Source organism: Betta splendens, chromosome 1 (genome assembly GCF_900634795.4).
Source record: "Betta splendens chromosome 1, fBetSpl5.4, whole genome shotgun sequence".
NCBI lineage: Eukaryota > Metazoa > Chordata > Actinopteri > Anabantiformes > Osphronemidae > Betta > Betta splendens.
In genome coordinates this window covers 11,810,131-11,828,054 of record NC_040881.3, presented here as the reverse complement: position 1 = coordinate 11,828,054, position 17,924 = coordinate 11,810,131, and the positions used below count along the sequence as shown (strand labels likewise).

The following is a 17,924-nucleotide window of genomic DNA, read 5'->3' as shown; positions in this document are numbered from 1 at the left end:
GCTTCCAGTAAAAGGTCCCACGCTGCCCTTATCTGTTTACTGTTAGAGAAACACAAACAACAGTGGCCAAGTTAAAAAAGACTCAGCTTTGAGGCGGAGAAGACACTAAAGCACTGAGGACAGGCTGCGATGGATCGCGAGCTGACTTCATTTCTGCTGTGTGCCTTTGTGTTTTTTATCACTGCCACATCCCAACAGGACAATGGTATTTGCTTTTAACTGCTTTATATTTAAAACTTAACTTCAGTCTTATCTCATAAATGCCAGCTTTGTACAGACTGTGTTTAGTTTTGTAGCTAAGCAGTAATTATTTCGTATTATTTGTTGTCTTCCTGTTGTTGCAGTGTGATTTGTGGCTCAGTTTTATTTATTTGTGTTGATTAGCATTTTCACATTGATACTGGTTCCACATAAAACCAAAAAATGCATTTGCCTGTAAATTCTAATGTACTGCGACTATTCATATATTTGATTGGCTTTAAAAGTCTTCATGTAATTGTGTGCAATCATTGTGCGTTGAAGTGTGTTCTAGGCCAGAACTGTTTGACAACATAGAGATGGATGGGATCCAGAGGTACTTTAACCCTGGGGAGGAGTTGGTGCTGTCCTGTAAGCAGGGATACACTCCTCTGTCTGGACCTCGGAACATTGTCTGCGCCGCAAGGGGGCAATGGACGAAAACCAAATTAAAGTGCCTGCGTAGGTTTCCATCAGTAAAGAATTATATATTATATACTCCAATAAACAGTCCTTTTGCGTCATTCTTTATAGGTAACTTTCTGTTTGTACACTTCTTCACTGTGCAGCTAAATTGTGCCCGTACCCTGATGTACTATCCAATGGAGCTCTGGAGTACGAGGATACAACATACCAGAGTGTGATTAACTACACTTGTCATGAAGGGTAGACAAACACATCTTTTTATATTTTTATATAACCTATTTGACGTACCCAAACTCTGTAATCGGCACAGTAAGTGATTTAACAAGCATGAGCATGAACTGACGGTCCTCCACACAGGTACATCATGACTGGAGCCAGCTCTGCTGTGTGCCAAGCCAATGGAACATGGAGTTCACCGGTACCAGAGTGCACAGGTATGTCACCCACCGTGTCCAGTAGCTAACAGCATGTTAGCCAACAATGCATGCCAGGTAAACAGTTTGCATGAAACAAGACTGGCTGTACTTTATTAGTGACCATGGATTGTTCTATCATAGCGGTGTCCTGTGGTCCGGCTCCAATCCCAGAATATGGGATGATCATTTATGACAGGAGGATCAGAGGAAGCAGCACTGATTACGGCGTCACAGGGACGTACAGGTGCCTGCCTCCGTACGTAGTCACTGGCAACCCAAGAACTAAATGCACAGCTAGTGGCACCTGGACAGCGATGCCTACATGCAGAGGTACTCCAGATTTTATTCTCTTAAGGCCTTATGCTGGTTTTGGTTTCAGACACGCAGATGTAGAGACCAGGTTTGCTCAGTGACTGTGACATCCTGCTATGAGGTCTCAGATTATAGCGATATTATAAATGACATTTTTACATTTTTACTTCAGGGGCTTTCTTAAGTGACAAGTAGAAGCAGGCTATAAAGTATGCTTACAGTCTTTCATATGAATGAACTTGTTTTGCAGTGGTGACTTGCCCTCCACCGAAAAATATTGACAATGGTTTCGTGTCCAGTGATGAAGATCGAGAATATGACTTCATGGAAGCGGTCAAGTATGGCTGCCATGGACACTACGTACTGGAAGGAAGTATGCAGGTTGTCTGTCAGGAGAATGGAGAGTGGTCTGAAAAGCCATCCTGCAAAGGCGAGTCCCACAATTCATTTTACATCACACAACTTTTTTTTTTCTTTTGCCACAGTTGTGACTTTGTGTTTTTCTCTCACCTTCTTACTCTGCTGTCCATTTCCTGGTTACCTGCATACCGAGGTTGCCTCTATTTTTCTATTTTTTTACTCAGTATGAAGTAATACTTACTGGACCAAACCATCAAAGCAGTCAAAGTTAAAATGAGAGGCCAAACGAGTCATTCCTGTGCTTTCTCATTTTAAACTACGACACCAGCGATGGACCTCCTGGCTCTGAAAGCTCAAAGATCATTGTACTCAGATCACAAAATCTGCAATAATAAAATTACAGGCCTTGTAAAGAGTTGCAGATGTGATGTCCTGTCCAGACAATTCAACACCACTGAGGAGGAACCAAATTGCATTGTCCCTCCCACTGTCAGAATATCAGCAGCTCAATAGGACCATCAGTTCTAGATACCTCCAGTGGGTCCTTAAAAACTTTTTGGAAGATGACATGAGAGTGAAATGTTTTGTTTGTCTTCATTGTTCTATCCATCCTGACTTAGCCTTTTACCAGTTCTTGCCAGTTTTATAAATATTATTATTATTATAATATTTTCACCTTTGTACATGTACTTGTACCATGTGCAACAAAAGTTCAATGTTTTTGAAGATTATGCTGAAACATGTGTTAAAATAGAATATTTGATTTTTGCCCAATGTTATATTAGTATTTGTAATGTTGTTTTTTCATCGTAAATTTTAGCTCCTTGCAGCGTGGACATAGCAAGAGGAAGGATATTATACAATGAAAAAAAAGTCTGGATTGAAGATTTTAACCCAAACCGAGTTTTACACAGGGAAACTGTGTCAGTCTACTGCAAAGATACAGTCAGGAGCTGTGGTTATGCTGTACCAACTCAGTGCATAGATGGAAACATTACCATACCACCGTGCTTTAAGGGTAAGGTTTATTTAACAAAGAAGCATGATATTATGCAACATCAGTCCAATACGTTTTTGACTAACATGCATTGACTTTCACACTATATTATTTTATTTTATTAGTGTATGTCTGACATTATCGTTTTTGCTCACAGTCAGTGTGTGCAAAGAAACACCATCCTCAGAGTTACCTTAAATTGTCAAGGAAGTGTTGTAGTGTTACTGCGCTAACCTGCTTTGTGCATTTCTGTTTGTCTGTGTCTCTAGAGCCCAGCGCTGTTAATTATACGCTCAAATCCGGTTCACTTCCATCGGAAATCCAGGCATGCTGAACAGCAGCAAAGCAGCAGATCACATCTGTACTCCACTATTCAGGAAGTGTGTTTGGATCTGTTCTCCCAAATTAAAGAATATGGTTTGACACATGTTGTTTTGCTCTGTGTGCATTCAATGTAAATTCAAACTCACATACTGGTACCTAGGTCTTTCTGTATGCCAGCACATATGGGATATAAATGAATGAAAATATTAAATAGTTAGTGATGAGAATTGCTTTCGAAGCATATTATTCAGCTAAACTAATTAAACACAACTAATGCTAGAAACTTAAGGCTGGATGTTAAAATGTACGGGGCGGGCTTTTCTTCTTCTTCTTCTTCTTCTTCTTCTTCTTCTTCTTCTTCTTCTGAAATTGGCGGTTAGCAACCACCTCGTGGTGTCTTACTGCCACCTACTGTCCTGAAGGGTGAACATCAGTACTTCGGCATGTTGAAATGCTTTGCTGCCCCCTCGGTCTCGTGTTTCCGGTTAGTAGAAGCCTACTCTCGCGAGACCCGACGAGTTGTGCCTTCTTCTCGTCCAGCATGGCTGCGCTGTATGAGGGATACACGTTGTGTGGACTCGTACCGTCTCAAAATCTTGCAAATTCGGGCATAAGAGGGATCGAAGAGGAGAGAGATAGCGACCATGTCCTTGTCACGGATTCAGGCAGATCTGTCACGTTACATAAGGCAAGTCGTAGTGTCCGTTTCTAGGAGTCTGGCCTAACTCACCTCTGCGAAGTGTGTGACTCGTGTTTGCGTCCTCGTCTTCCTTCGACTGTAGTAACAAAAGCCATAGACAAGACAATACAATACCACATGTTTGATTTGTACGTTAACCTTCGTAGTTCCCTGTCTCCGCTCGTTTAACATCGACAGCAGCAGCTTGGAGTTAGCTTTATACTGTAGTGCAAGCAAACGCTCGTACAAAAGTGTTTACAGTAGCCATTGTGTGACGCCGCCAGAGGTTCTGCTTAGGTTTGTTTTGGATCTTGATTTTGTTATTAACTTAACATTGGACAGCGTGTTGGATAAAAGGAGAACCTGTTGTGTGATTAGCGCCTTCTTAGACAAAGTGATGACGTTTAACGTTTCTCCTCTTTGTGGTTCTGACAGGTGTCGGACCAGAGAGCGCTGGGCAGCTGGACCGTCAAACAAGGCCAAACTCTGACCTGTCCAGCTGTCTACAACCCACAGACTAAGGAATACGTAGCAGTCTGCGACAACAAGGTAGGATTCCTCTGGTGATCTGTGTTTTCTGTAGCCTTACAGATCCTCACTGACAACAACTATAAAACAGTTTGTGAAGTTGAATTTTGCATAAGTATAGTGCGTTTACATGATTGGTTTCATTATTTATATCGTCTCCCTGATTTACTAGAGGTGTGACTACTATAATGCACGTCACAGGGGTGTAGTGGTTTGCACTCATGCTTCACAGCAAAACGGTTCCATGTGCCTTTCTCAGTGGAGTTTGCTTGTTCTCTTTCTATGTGGATTTCCTCTCCAAGGTCCAAAACCCTGCACTTAAGTTGACTGCAGAATCTAAATTGTCTGTAGGTGTGAGTGGTTATGTGTATACATGCATACGTACGTGTGTGTGTGTGGAGGAATGAGAGTACAAGATGATATGAGTACTAGAACTTTAGAAATAAAACTACGTTTTAGTTGTGTTTTTGAACGTTTGTGTTCCAATATAATAGCCCCATTCTTGCCTTGTTGTTTTTAAGGTGATCAGAATTTGGAAGGAACACGATGTCGTCCTGGATAAAGCCTTTAAAGCCACTGTAAGTGTCATGAGGCATACTACATGCAAAAGAACATCTGCTCCATGTGATCATTTTCATTCTACTTCACCTTTGCTGCAGGTCTCGGCAGATGTCTCCCGGGTGCTTTGTGTACATGGAGCAGAGCCTGTGGTCTTGTTCCAAAGAGGAGCTGTGAGACTGCTGGACTCGCTGCTCTCTGCACCACAGCAGCCCATAGAGGAAGTCCTACATCAAGACGAGGTCATAAGGTCAGTACTGCTGAGTAACACAGCATATCACTTGTCTTGTAGTTCAGGATAGAAGTGACATTCAGATTATAAAATCCTGTCCAAATATAAAATAAATATATATATTTTTGTTGTTAGGTGGAGCATCAGTGTAATGGCAGAGACTCAGCAGTTTGTCATGTTCACAACTGAACAGGTAACCCAGTTATGCATTTTACCTAAGCTTTGAAGCTGTCACAGTTTTCATATGTATGTATGTTTCTGCCATGGCATTACTTAATTCATCATTTGTAACAATACCTCTATGGACATGTGCGTCAAAATGATCTCTCTTTGTATTTCTGAATGGCGCTTTGAGCTGAATGGCTGTGCCTTTGTTTCCACAGAAAGGAGATCATTTTCTCTACCTGCAGAGACTGAATCCTAACACCCTACAGAGCTACAGGCTAGAGAAAGAGGAGCCTGGACTCTCTCCACTCAGCTTCTCTGCATCCTACAGAGACAAACACATCCGCCTGCTTTATCTTTGTAAGTATGCGTTTCTTACAAGTCATTGATTTCTGGAACAGAGGCTCAAATGAGTGACACACATTACTGTCTGTGTCACAGACAGAGTTGGTGAATAAATCTGCTACATGCTGGTTATTTTCTTTTTCATTGACAGGCAGTAGTCAATAATGAGACAAATATTCAAAAGCAACTTAGTAGATACATTAAAGTGATTTAAGAATAAGTAATCATTTTACAAATGTGTGACGTTCAACAGCAGCTGCAACACTTTTCTGTTTTTAATCTGGTAAAACATCTGGCACAGATGTTTTGCTGTCCTGTACATTTAGTTTACAGAATAAAACATACTGTTCTATAATACTGATGTACTTTGTAATTATTCTGTTTGTGATCTAGTTATATATCATGATGAGCTGAATAATAGTTTTAGTAATTCCCTCCGGTCTCTTTGTATGTCAATCTTTTTGTGCCATCCAGACCCTAACGGCTGTGTGTACCAGAGTGTAGTCTCTGTACAGGGCCTGGGGGCTGATGAAGGGGCCCAGGCTGTTCCGCTGCCCAGGAAGCTGTTGCTGACCCTTCCTGTTGGTGAGGGCCGTCTAGAGACGGCGTCAGCCCTGCTCCTGGATGAAGCCCATGTAGCTGTGGTGGGAGTTCCCCACCCCTCTGCCGGAGCTGGTAACGGTAATCAACATTTTAATAAGACCTCCTCAAATGAAGACCACTATAGCTCTAAATGTCGGATATTCATGTGTTCAGATATTCTAACTATATGAAATACAGTATAAATATTTTATCTCTGTAAAATCACAGGCAACACAAAAGTGTGTGCTATGAAATGTTCTTCAGGCCTGGGCTTTGTTTTTGGCCTTCATATCTTTATTTGCTGCAACAGAAAGTACCTTGTAGATTATAGATACTTGTTTGATGTGCATCCAGGGTTACATTAAGTGGGTTCAAACAATGACTTGTAGCTATGTGACTCCCGTATAATTGGTGTCTTCATTGATTACATTGTTTTTTCAGACTTTCTTTGCATATGGAATACCAACTTCCAGACACTTCAGGCAGGAAAAGAGATGGGGGGTAAAATCTATGGGCAGGTAAGATTTTGTTTGTATTGGATGCTGAGAACCCAACAAGTTGTTAGATATCGTGATGGTAGTTGTTATTGCTGCAGGCCAAGGTTCCCTGTCCTTCCAGCTGCTGTGTGCTGATGGAGGACTGTATGACTTTGGTAGAACAGTGTGTCTGCTCTCCACTGTGACAGGGCTCGCTGTCCCTCCTCACAACTATATGGCAGTTTACAATCTTAAAACTGAGGCACAGATAGATCTGTCTTTTAATAATATCTTTAACTTCTACCATTCATTTAACTTTGCACTCTGTTTTCTTTCTCATTTAGCTTTGGACTTATTCCAACAAGTTATTAATTCCACATGCAAAAACCCTCTCTGTTATTCCATACGAGTGCCCTAAATCTTCATTGGCCTCTGCGTTGGGGAAACTAAGACAAATCCAGACCGAAGGTGAGCTAAAACAGTGTTATAGTGGTCAGGTCATAATGTCCTCACATTTCAAACCTTCATTCTTCACTGATGGTATATGGCAGCCATCTGTCATCTTCTCATGAGCTCTGGGTCTGTGTTCTGTACTGCATATATCTCACTGGATCCTAACTCTTTAAAATCACAGACTGATGAGTTTAAGTTTAATGTGTTGGCTGGTTTATCCAGTTCTCGTGTTGAGCTGTTTTTTTTTTTTTTTTACTTTTCCACTTCAGTGTAAAAATCCAGTGTCTTGATGTTTGCCTGTGTACTGTGTATATTTAGCTGTCTACACTTATTATGTTCACTGTTCTACATGGCAGATTTATGCATGTACTCAGTATTTTTATATGTATTTGTTCTGTTAGAATCCAAACCTCTACTTATGGTGCCATCTTGGAACAACATCCTGCACGGAGAAGCTCAACCGTCAAAAGCAATGGAAACTAGGAGAACGGTGTGTTTTTAAAGCAAAGTGGCAAATGTCCCAAACACACTGATTATTTATTTAACCATGTGGTTGATAGTCATACGTAAAATATCTGCGATAATATTGTTACCTTAGTTCTTTATTTTGTTTTCAAACGACTTTTTTATGATTGTTTGTTGGTTTGTTATTTTGTTGCTGTCTGTGAATATAACCTCCACAGGAGAGGCTCTAATTCAGTGGAATTCTTCCTCTTTTGATAGAAAACAAGCCGTAAGACCCTGTCAACATCTACTTTATCAGCTGAGCAAGTTCTGGAGCTTGTTAAGGTAAAAAGTGTTGTGATGGATTTGCTTGTAACACACATGCATTTTACATCAAACATATCTGTACTGACCCTTAATTTTCCCAATGCAGACGGCACCAGCAGAAGAGGTCCAGACAGAGGTCGAGGGGCTGCTCTCCAGGCTCGACATGCAAATTACGCAGCCGTTGATAGCTCAGCTGGCATCAACCCTTGTGTCCCGGAGCCTGGCTGATGCAGCCTTTTACAGTTCTAGCACACTGGCCCAGCTCGTGCACACTCAGTGCCTCTGCCACAGGTCAGTGATTTAAATTATTTTTATTCGCACCTTAATAAAGGAAACATGCCTTAATTAAACCAGACTGTGGCTAGTAGTTCAGTCACCACCAATGTAAATCCTGCTGAATGTCATGGTTTACCATTATGTCTACAGTGTGTGTCCTGACCTTGTGCTGCTGGCTCTGGAGAGGAAGGATTATTTCCTGTGTCAGTTGTGCCTGCAGTTCTTCCCTGACATCCCTGAAGTGGTCACCTGTGCCTGCCTCAAGGCCTTTATCAGGTAATATCAACATTTACAAATAATGATAACTTATGACTGTGATCTCTCGAATGTAACAGGATAGGCCCCATTAAAATATCATGCTAACAGTATTGCAGACTCGGCTTAGAGGTTTAATCATTGAATTGTTGCTATGCATGTGTGGTTTGCCTCCCTTCTGCAGTATTCCAGATGTCGATGCAGAGAAAGTAACGCTAGATCCTGACAGCGTTGTGTTCATGGAAACCATCATGTCAAGGGATAGTGGCCAGGGTGGTTTGCAGAATGGCTTCAGCCCTACGTTCATGGAGGGCGACCACTCAGACACCCTCAGTGGGGGTGGTGCACAGAGCAGAGAAGATGAGAAAACTCCTACTCCACCAGCAGAGCTGACTTGTCCCGTAGGATTAAACAAGGCTGTCCTATTGTATCCTCCCAATGCACATTCTCTCACACATTCACCGGTTTATATGACGCAGCTTTTTAGATTCAGCTGAATCGGTTTCTTGAGCCTGATGGTGTTTTGCTATTGTCTTATTATTTCCATTATAAACTGTAAACCATTACTGAGTCGAAAACAATAAAACATGATGACATCTTAACTCATGCTGCAAAGGAATGAGGTGCTGAAGAGGGCATGCAATGACAATTTCCTCCTCCCACATCTGAAAGATCTCTCCTCCCAGCATGTTTTTGTAAGTTTAACACTTTGCTAATCAAATAATGTCCTGTGTTTTAATAAATCTTAGTGTAAATAGTATATACAATTTAAACCTTAATTGTTTTTAGTTCTTTTTATAAAAAACAGCAACAACCACTAGTTTATGGATATGTTACATGTGTAATGGTTTGTTCTCTGTGTAATGTTAATATTTTTCTTTTAGCTTTTCCTTCAGTACCTACATTTTCTGTACCAGAAATATTCCCAAGAGCCTTCCCGGCAGACTCATGGAGTAAAATCTCTAAATCTAAATCAGGTCTGTTTAAATGTGAACACTCGACACTCTAGTGCAGGAAGTGTCTTTTTACTGTTGTTAGCTGTTAGCTGACAAGGAAGGAAGCTTCTAATTCTACCTCTGTCATTTGGACTTGTTTATAGATTATGGACTGGGTTTGCCTGGTGTTGGATGCTCATTTTACAGTGCTCGTGATGACTCCCAAAGCCAAAAGCTTACTGCACAACCTGTACAGCTTTGTTAAGTCTCAGGTAACTCTCTTCTCTTTTGTTTGCTTTTTAAACAACAATGTTGCTGTAGCTGTGTGGAGCAAAAGTTTTAATGACTTTAAACTTATATTTAAAAATCAGTGCAAAGTTATCTGAAGTAGAATTGTTGCTACAATGCTTTCTTGTTTTGTCAGGTGAGACTGGTTTCTGAACTTGGAAAGATCGAGGGCAGCCTTCAACAGCTCAATAAGATGAAGTCCAACAAGGACATTGGACAGTACTCCATCGAAGTCATTGAGCTTTTTTAGATTATGTACAGAAAATGTTTTAATAAATCGCTGAGCAAATTGTCTCCCTCCAGCATTTCTGACAGAGTTTTCAGAACTCAAGTTGTATGAGTGTCACTATTATACCATGAATTTATCGCAGATGCATTTAAATTGTGATTTTAGGCATGTTTGAAAATGGGACCATTCAAACTGTGACTTACCATCCAGAAGATTTGTAGACAGTGGCGACTTTGTTCTGGTTTCACTATCTCTCACTTTATGTCAATCCACATTATAAAATAATAGGAAAACTGTTATTTGAAGTTGGACGTCTATTTTTATTAAAATATTGAAAAATGCTCAAACTGAAACAAGGTGCATGTGCATTAGTTAATTGTGATTTCTTTAAGTTTAGTCTATCTAGTGTTTAGTGTCACGAGAAGTTATAATTTGTATAATAATTGCAAGATAAGTGTTGATTCAGAATTTATTTACGCAAGTAGGTTTTTACAAATTCTTTTACTCTCATCATATGTTTATGAACAGACGGGTGTTTTTTACTTTGACACAACTCGCTGCAACGAAAAATAGTGACGGCTGGTGTAGAACTCTTTACCAGACGGTGTGGTTATTATAAAACCGAAGAAGCCTAACATAATAACATTAGCTTTTAGCGTTCTTATCGGACAAAAACGTGACGTTGACGAATCTGCTCGAGTCTGTCTGTGAGTAGCCTAAAATATACTGAAGCATAATCTCACGTGTCCTTCAGATAAATAAGCTGCAACGTGTTGTAGTTTTGGAGCGACCCACAAGGTGTGCTCACTGCTCTTTATTAAAGTAAAATAAGTCCTAATAGATTCTTAGTCGACAGCTGCACCGCTGCGTACGTAAGTGAGGCTGGTTTCACTGCTCAAAAAGTCAGTATGAAGCGTATGAACCAGAGCAGATTCCGCGACAGACTGATCCACGCTCGCCGTGGGAAGGAGAGATTCCGCCGGTCTTTCCTTCTTGCTGCCGTCAGACTTTATAATGAACAATTATAACATAGTGCACAGTTTCACCACACACACTACACACTTAAACCAGTCACTTTAATAGCTGCAATTACTTTAGTTCACTCATGTGTTCATAATGCCGATTAAAGATAACGTGTAGTTTACGCCCTGTTTCTGTCTTTCTTTCAACAATTGTGTAAGTATTATCTTCCGTATTATTTGTCTTTTCGTGCTGGAGTGCTGTCGCAACATGGCAATTTCCCGATCGCTGGACAAATAAAGGTTTTCTATTTCTTTCTGCAAGAAAACATTACGTTGTCGGCAGGATTCGAACCTGCGCGGGGAGACCCCAATGGATTTCTAGTCCATCGCCTTAACCACTCGGCCACGACAACCGATGCAATTAGACGGTTGAAGTTTTTATAAAGAATCTGTACTAGGCCAACTGACGCGTTGCCTTGGATATATTTTTGAATACATCACGACCTGTAATGTTTACGCTGCTTCGCTCCTGCTGTATTGTCCCAATGTAGGTAGATCCCTTGCTAATTCATGAAAAAAGTGAATTTTAAAATATGTAGACTGCTGTTGAGGAACGAATTACAGGCAATTACGTTTATGTCACGTCAGACATGAAAATGCGCGTGCACATAAGTCAGCATGCTTTTATTTAGGCTCGTGTGATCGTGCTACTGTATGTCGGGAGTAATGCTTATGTGGTTACGTCACTGTGCAGAGACATGATCATCAGAGCCACATGAGGTGTAGCGTCCAGCGCTGCATAGGAGCCATTATCCTCTGATGAGGTTTGTCACGGAGTCCTAATTAGTTAATAACACTTTTAATGATTCTCTCTGGACTCGTTGTACATTAATCCTCCTGTGTAGTCTGGGAACCAATGAGGGGCCCAGGAGTCTGCTGCTGGTACTTAACCAGTAACTTCCTTCTGCCTTGAGATCAGCTTTCGACCTTCATATCTTTATTTGTTATTTGTAACTTATAGATTATAGAACCGTTATACTTTAACCCAAGGCTGGGTTTTTCTACCTACTTGTGTTCATTTGACACCTATGCCTTGCTTTCACATTGGATTTAAATGATGACCTTTAGCTGTCTGACTCCTGTGTTTCATTAATTAAATTTACCAACTTCCAGACTCTTCAGGCAGGAAAAAAGAGATGAGGGTGTAGCTATGGAGCAAAATCAAAATAATGTAACTCATATAAATAGAAAAATTAGTGACTGAACATGTTTACTGTAATGATCTAAAAGCCTTAACATCAGTTAATCATCACATCACTTAAGACATGATTGATTATATCTTATATCACACGTGGTTTCTTGTACCATCGTATCTTATTTATTTATTTTGTGATGACGTTTAAATTTTCTATCTGTACCATAGTCTAGGACAGCTGACTGAGTATTTATTCTCTTATATATGTGCAAGAACCGTAGCTTCCACACTATCTCAGCCTGATCGCCGTGTGTTCGTCTGATGTTCTGCTGGCACGCACCACAAAACAATAAACAAACCTCTCACGCACCAACAGGTTCATTTAGAAATGCGGCGTAAACGATGACAGGCGACTCAACTAAGCATTGTCAAGTGGAAGAACGCATTAACAGCAGTGCCGCCTCCAATATGTAATTAAAAGAAACCCCGGTGATGTTACGTTTGAGAAATAACGAGGCACTTAAGGCAAAGCTGCTCATAAGACCCAGACGCACCCAGCGCCGCATCTGCATATTGATGAGGTGATTTTCCAACAGAGGACGTTCGGAGCGCTTTGTCTTTGGCTCCCGTTCCTAAAGGCGAGCACGCTCCGAGCCACGAGGTTCCGCGCGCGGTGCTGATGCTGCTGCTGCGGTTGTCGCGCCTTAACCGCCGCTGCCGCATTCCACCGCTCACACCGCGTCTCCTGCGCGCAACGTGCCGAGAAAATTGCTTTCCTATAAATCGGCATGCGGTGCGGAGGAGGGGGGCGTGTGCGCGCGTGCGCGCGCGCGGCTCCAGGACGTTGTGTGGCAGCGGCAGTCACAAGGTTTGGGACCGCTCTCCGCCGCAAAAGAGCGAGCGAGACGCGGGAGAAGCACGTGTAGTGGGTGGTCCTCGGCACACGCATTTCACGTGGCTCTGGCGAGCGACGAGCGCGAGTCGAGCCGCCGCGCAGTCAGTCCGACGCTGCGACGGCGAGAGACACCTGCACCGACATCAACATGGCTGTGGAGATGGAGCCCTCGGAGTAAGTGCGTCCTCATGCGGGGGTTTTAATAGCTACCGGTCATTTTCCAGTTCATTTGATTAGGAAAGCAGAGACAGGCAGAGATAAGAACACTCGGGTGGATTTCTACGCATTAGAAGGTGCGCACATCCAGACAGACAACCTATTAAACTTTACGCAGTAATGTAGAAGGCGTTTGTTTATGTCATAATTGCTGCGATCCTAAAATCCTATTGCGCGTGACTGACATCCGCTTTATTTGTTAATGTTAACAGATGTTCTAATATGATGCTGTTTCTGTTTTTTGTTAACTGGGTACAATTTGTTTACCCATGAGGTGCGTAATCACTTGTGGAATCTCCCATCCACTCACGGATACGCTTATGACGTAAAGTTGTCTGCGCTCCGCGTCTGTGTGTTGTCCATGCAGTCAGCGGCGTCTGACGTGATGCAGCGGATTTGAGCCATTTAACCTGGTGTTCGTGGGGATTTTGTTGAGACAGAGAGGCGGGTCTCTGTTGTGTCTGCTGCACGTGCCTGTTGATCGAAGAGGCTCTCACTCTTGTTCAGGATATGTTTTTTTTTTACTTATTGATTATTTATTTCAAAATAAATTAAAGTAGTTGTTTGTTTTTGTGTATTTTTTTTTTCATTGTGGGCGTTAACATTGACGGAAATAGTATCTCAGAGCATTTGTGGGCAGTGTTGGTGTAGTCACGAGGCAACGCCAATGATCCGCGTCTTCGCATTCAAGTGACCATAAAACTTAGTTGACAGCCACGTAGTGAGACACAATAGCGAGTTACAAACGTGGCCAGCAGGTGGCGCTGAAGTGCGAAAGTCCTCTGGGAGCAGGATCCGTGCGTCTGGCTTCGTTCGGTCCGTTGTGCCGTTTGTCTAACGGCAGCTGTGGCCACAGCTGGACGAACTCGGCTCCTCGTCAGTGGAACCCGCTCCACCCTAAACCGTGGTGTAACTCTCCCTGTCCCCGTAGCGTGATCCGCCTCATCATGCAGTACCTCAAGGAGAACAACCTGTATCGAACGCTGACGACGCTGCAGGAGGAGACCACCGTCTCCCTCAACACGGTGGAAAGCATCGACAGCTTCATCGCCGACATCAACTGCGGCCACTGGGACTCCGTGCTCCTGGCCATCGAGTCGCTCAAGTTGCCCGACAACACGCTGATCGACCTTTACGAGCAGGTGAGCCCCGCGCTCCTTCCCCGTCCTGGCCCTAGAGCCGAGCGTCACAACGTGACCCGTCGCCCCGACAGGTGGTGATGGAGCTGATTGAGATGAGGGAGGTGGGCGCGGCGCGCTCCCTCCTCAGACAAACCGACCCCATGATCATGTTGAAGCAGACGCAGCCCGACAGGTACTTCCACCTGGAGGACCTGCTCACGTGCTCGTACTTTGACCCTCGCGAGGTGAGTGTCGTTTCTCCCCCTCCTGCTGTTCCGGTGAAGCTTCACGTCGTGACCCCCCCCCCCCCTTCCCCTCCGTCTGCAGGCGTATCCCAACGGCAGCAGCAAGGAGAAGCGGCGCAGGGCCATAGCGGAGGCCCTGGTGAGGGAGGTCAGCGTGGTGCCGCCGTCGCGGCTCATCGGGCTCCTGGAGCAAGTTGGCGTGAGCATCCCCGCACGCGTCCTGCACGCGCCCCCGGGCCGCGCGGCGGCTACTAAACCCCCCGCTCGCCTCTGTCCACAGACCATGAGACAAGACCACTGCTCGGGCCACCTCTCCCCCGAAATCACCATCGACACGTCCCACAGCAAGGACAGACACGGGGAGAAGGACAACTTTCCCACCCAGCTGTATCGGCACATCAAGGTGATGACTGGTTGACAGGCAGCCGTACACACACACACACACACGCACACGCACACACACACACACACGCACACACACACACACACACACACACACACTTTCATCATGCATTAGGCTGCTTGAAGCACCTCTTTTCACGTTTCCCTCTAGAGGAGCTTTAAAAACTTGATCCTATGTTTTGCAGTTCGGCCGACGGTCGCATGTAGAATGTGCTCGATTCTCTCCCAATGGAAAGTATTTGATCACTGGCTCCGTGGACGGGTTCATCAAGGTCTGGAACTTCACCACTGGGACAATTAGCAAGGTGAGCGCCAGTCGCGTGATGTCAGAGGATGTGACCCGGTTCTGGTTTTAATTTCTTATTACAAGGAAGTTGTTTCATTGTAGGACCTGAAGTACCAGGCTCAGGACAGCTTCATGATGATGGATGACGCTGTGCTGTGCATGTGCTTCAGTAAAGACAATGATCTGTTGGCAACTGGAGCTCAGAACGGCAAAATAAAGGTCAGTTCATAATGCCGTCCCACCCTGTTCCGTCTGTTATCACTGCGTGCACATGCAAAAGTTGTGTCAATCATATTAAATCCAACTGACGCTTTGTCTCTGCTAAACCTGCTTCCAGGTGTGGAAGATCCAGAGCGGCCTGTGCGTGCGCCGGTTCGAGCACGCTCACAACAACGGCGTGACGTGCCTGAGCTTCTCCAAGGACGGCGACCAGATCATGAGCGCGTCCTTCGACCAGACCATCAGGTGGGAGGGGCCTCATCAGGCTGTGGCGCCACCAGTAACAGCAGTGGACACAGGCTAAAGTTTAAAGTAGAGCCAAAAAAATAAAAAAAAAACCCCGTTCACTGGCCTCAGATACGATTCACGAAAGTCTTACACGCGGACGCAGTTCAGCTGGAAGCTCGTTTTCACATCCCACAGGAGATGTGCAGAATGTGGCCTGTTCCATTCCTAAACTTTCTGGAGAACTTTAATTCATATTCCTCTAAGATATCACAAAAAAAGCAGGGGATGCCGGGTGTTGTGTGCGTGGACAGCGCGTCGGAATGTAAATGCGGCGCAGTGGCGCATGCTGAGTGTCTATTTCTGACCGGGGGCTGTGGGCTGAGCCGCGCGGCTCTGATGGATGCACATGTGCGGCGTGGGCGTAGCAGCGCACACACCATGTGCTCGGGGACAAAAGCTGCAACGTGCGCGGAGTCGAACTGTTGACGCGCGGCGCGAGCGGAATCGGCGCGCGCTAAGCGTTTAGCCGCGGTCGCGCCGCGGCGGCTAAAAATAACTGCGGCGGCTCTGCAACAAAAAAAAAAAAAAAAAAAAAAAAAAAATCCTCCCGAGCTCAGGAGTTTCGCGTTAAAACAGCTTTGATGATGTCATCTTTCAGAATCCACGAACTGAGGTCAGGCAAGACGCTGAAGGAGTTAAACGGCCACGCGTCCTTTGTGAACGACGCGTCTTTCACCCAAGACGGACTTCACATCATCAGCGCCTCGTCTGACGGCACCGTGAAGGTAAAGGTCGGACCAAAGGTCATGGAGGTCAGAGGCGCTGGAGAAGCGCGTGCGACTGACCGCTTCCTCCTGCCTTGTTGCAGATTTGGAACACGGAGACTTACGACTGCGTCCACACTTTAAAGTCTGTGTCGCAGGCGTTGGAGGTCCCCGTCAACAACGTGATTCCTCTGCCCCAGAGCCCGGAGCACTTCGTGGTGTGCAACCACTCCAACACCGTGGCCATCGTTAGCATGCACGGCCAGGTCAGAGCCGAAGACTGGGTATTTATTCAATTAACAACCAGTCTTCTAATAGAAAAGCCTTTAAGTGTTCCGTGTGTGCCGATTTATTCTGCATATCCATATTCAACCTGTGCCCACACGGCTCCTCAGAGACTCTATTGCAGCTCACGGCCTCCTCTTCCTCCTCAGACGGTGAAGACATTCAGCTCCAATAAGAAGGAAGGAGCGGACTTTGTGTGCTGCGCCCTGTCTCCGCGCGGGGAGTGGATCTACTGTGTGGGAGAGGACCTGGTGCTGTACTGCTTCAGCTACATGACGGGGAAGCTGGAGAAGACTCTGACCGTAAGCTCCGCTGCTAATGACGTGTGAGGGCGGGCGCATTGCATTCACGGGCCGATGGGAAGCGGAAAAGCGCTAACGAGGCTCTCTCTGCGCCCGCAGGTTCACGAGAAGGACGTGATCGGCATCGCCCACCACCCACACGAGAACCTGATCGCCACGTTCAGCGAGGACGGCCTCCTGCGGCTGTGGAAGCCCTGAAGCGGCGCCCTCGCCGCCGCGTGGGGGGACCTAGAGAGCCGCGCGCGCCCTTTCCAAAGCAATGGGCTCATTTCTGTTTAACTTCGCAATAAAAATGTCATCCAGTGATTGACTGACATTTAGAAGGTGAGCTTCTCCCCGCGTGGAACTCTAAGCGCCGATTGGTTCCTTTGCAGGCGTCGCTCTGTCTAGGTCCTCCACGCTGTACAGACTCCAGCCTCACCAGTGCAGTTTGAATCCACATTTTCATCTCTTATGTCTTTATCAGACATGGAAATGCATGATGATGATGGTGAACTGTCGTGAAAAAAAGACGTACTTAATTATAAAATGCTTCTTGTTTGGGCATAATCAAACAATATCAGGTATAGCGTCAGCTTTGGTTTGTAAAGGTCTTTTTTTAACGTCTTCTCTCCGTGTCCTCCCTGCATGCTACAGCAGTTACACTACAGATATGCATGATGACTAATGATTAGCATAAGTGGAGGTGTAGTAATATAAATGTGATTCATGTGGTCAAATCACTATTTTGTTGCACTGGCTGTCACTGTACCAAGTGTCACTAATGTTTACTCATTGCACTATTTTGTATATTCATAATGTTGTATATAACACTGCCAGCATTGTAAAAATGATTATCAATAAAATGTAAAAACACACTACTTTAGTATTTGGTATAGTTAGAAAGTATTTACTAATACAAAAGGTGTAGAAACCAATGATTTGACAATGTCCATGACTGAGCTTTCTGATTAGTTTTTA

At 44.4% G+C, this 17,924-nt stretch overlaps 3 protein-coding genes and 1 non-coding gene across 5 annotated transcripts; 3 read left to right on the top strand and 1 right to left on the bottom strand.

Annotated features, from left to right (window-relative positions):
• Nucleotides 1–46: 46 nt before the first annotated feature.
• On the top strand, nt 47–3,175 carry LOC114848342 (beta-2-glycoprotein 1-like). The gene is made up of 8 exons (XM_029139139.1): nt 47–205; nt 523–699; nt 807–903; nt 1,021–1,097; nt 1,221–1,409; nt 1,642–1,821; nt 2,572–2,769; nt 3,018–3,175. Exons 1-8 carry the CDS (start codon nt 130–132, stop codon nt 3,080–3,082), a joined length of 1,059 nt encoding a protein of 352 aa, XP_028994972.1. The 5' UTR covers nt 47–129; the 3' UTR covers nt 3,083–3,175.
• A 373-nt stretch (nt 3,176–3,548) lies between these two features.
• nol11 (nucleolar protein 11) lies at nt 3,549–9,909 on the top strand. The gene is made up of 18 exons (XM_029134853.3): nt 3,549–3,760; nt 4,187–4,300; nt 4,801–4,857; nt 4,939–5,087; nt 5,205–5,262; nt 5,453–5,594; nt 6,054–6,260; nt 6,603–6,679; nt 6,982–7,105; nt 7,492–7,580; nt 7,814–7,879; nt 7,968–8,152; nt 8,288–8,413; nt 8,577–8,819; nt 9,009–9,087; nt 9,277–9,369; nt 9,492–9,599; nt 9,752–9,909. The coding sequence occupies exons 1-18, from the start codon at nt 3,614–3,616 to the stop codon at nt 9,863–9,865; spliced, it is 2,178 nt and encodes a 725-aa protein (XP_028990686.1). The 5' UTR covers nt 3,549–3,613; the 3' UTR covers nt 9,866–9,909.
• Nucleotides 9,910–11,137: 1,228 nt separating this feature from the next.
• trnas-aga (transfer RNA serine (anticodon AGA)) lies at nt 11,138–11,219 on the bottom strand. The gene has a single exon. It is a non-coding gene; the product is annotated as a tRNA-Ser (tRNA).
• A 1,587-nt stretch (nt 11,220–12,806) lies between these two features.
• LOC114860646 (WD40 repeat-containing protein SMU1) lies at nt 12,807–17,821 on the top strand. 2 transcript variants are annotated; one of them, XM_029159405.3, is made up of 12 exons: nt 12,815–13,070; nt 14,044–14,254; nt 14,326–14,478; nt 14,561–14,677; nt 14,759–14,881; nt 15,066–15,185; nt 15,269–15,385; nt 15,504–15,631; nt 16,272–16,398; nt 16,482–16,643; nt 16,812–16,964; nt 17,064–17,821. In XM_029159405.3, exons 1-12 carry the CDS (start codon nt 13,045–13,047, stop codon nt 17,160–17,162), a joined length of 1,536 nt encoding a protein of 511 aa, XP_029015238.1. In that variant the 5' UTR covers nt 12,815–13,044; the 3' UTR covers nt 17,163–17,821. The 2 variants fall into 2 exon arrangements, with proteins under 2 accessions (XP_029015233.1, XP_029015238.1); XM_029159400.3 differs by having other exon boundaries at nt 12,807–13,070; nt 14,561–14,881.
• The last annotated feature ends 103 nt before the right edge of the window (nt 17,822–17,924 follow it).

Excerpts from the sequence above, each read along its gene's own strand:
- LOC114848342 (XM_029139139.1), top strand. The coding sequence starts at position 130 with ATGGATCGCGAGCTGACTTCATTTCTGCTGTGTGCCTTTGTGTTTTTT. Across the intron at positions 700-806 it reads AACCAAATTAAAGTGCCTGC|CTAAATTGTGCCCGTACCCT; the intron begins GTAGGTTTCCAT and ends TTCACTGTGCAG. Across the intron at positions 1,822-2,571 it reads TGAAAAGCCATCCTGCAAAG|CTCCTTGCAGCGTGGACATA; the intron begins GCGAGTCCCACA and ends CGTAAATTTTAG.
- nol11 (XM_029134853.3), top strand. The coding sequence starts at position 3,614 with ATGGCTGCGCTGTATGAGGGATACACGTTGTGTGGACTCGTACCGTCT. Across the intron at positions 4,858-4,938 it reads ATAAAGCCTTTAAAGCCACT|GTCTCGGCAGATGTCTCCCG; the intron begins GTAAGTGTCATG and ends CCTTTGCTGCAG. Across the intron at positions 5,263-5,452 it reads TCATGTTCACAACTGAACAG|AAAGGAGATCATTTTCTCTA; the intron begins GTAACCCAGTTA and ends TTGTTTCCACAG.
- LOC114860646 (XM_029159400.3), top strand. The coding sequence starts at position 13,045 with ATGGCTGTGGAGATGGAGCCCTCGGA. Across the intron at positions 15,386-15,503 it reads CTCAGAACGGCAAAATAAAG|GTGTGGAAGATCCAGAGCGG; the intron begins GTCAGTTCATAA and ends ACCTGCTTCCAG. Across the intron at positions 16,965-17,063 it reads AGCTGGAGAAGACTCTGACC|GTTCACGAGAAGGACGTGAT; the intron begins GTAAGCTCCGCT and ends CTGCGCCCGCAG.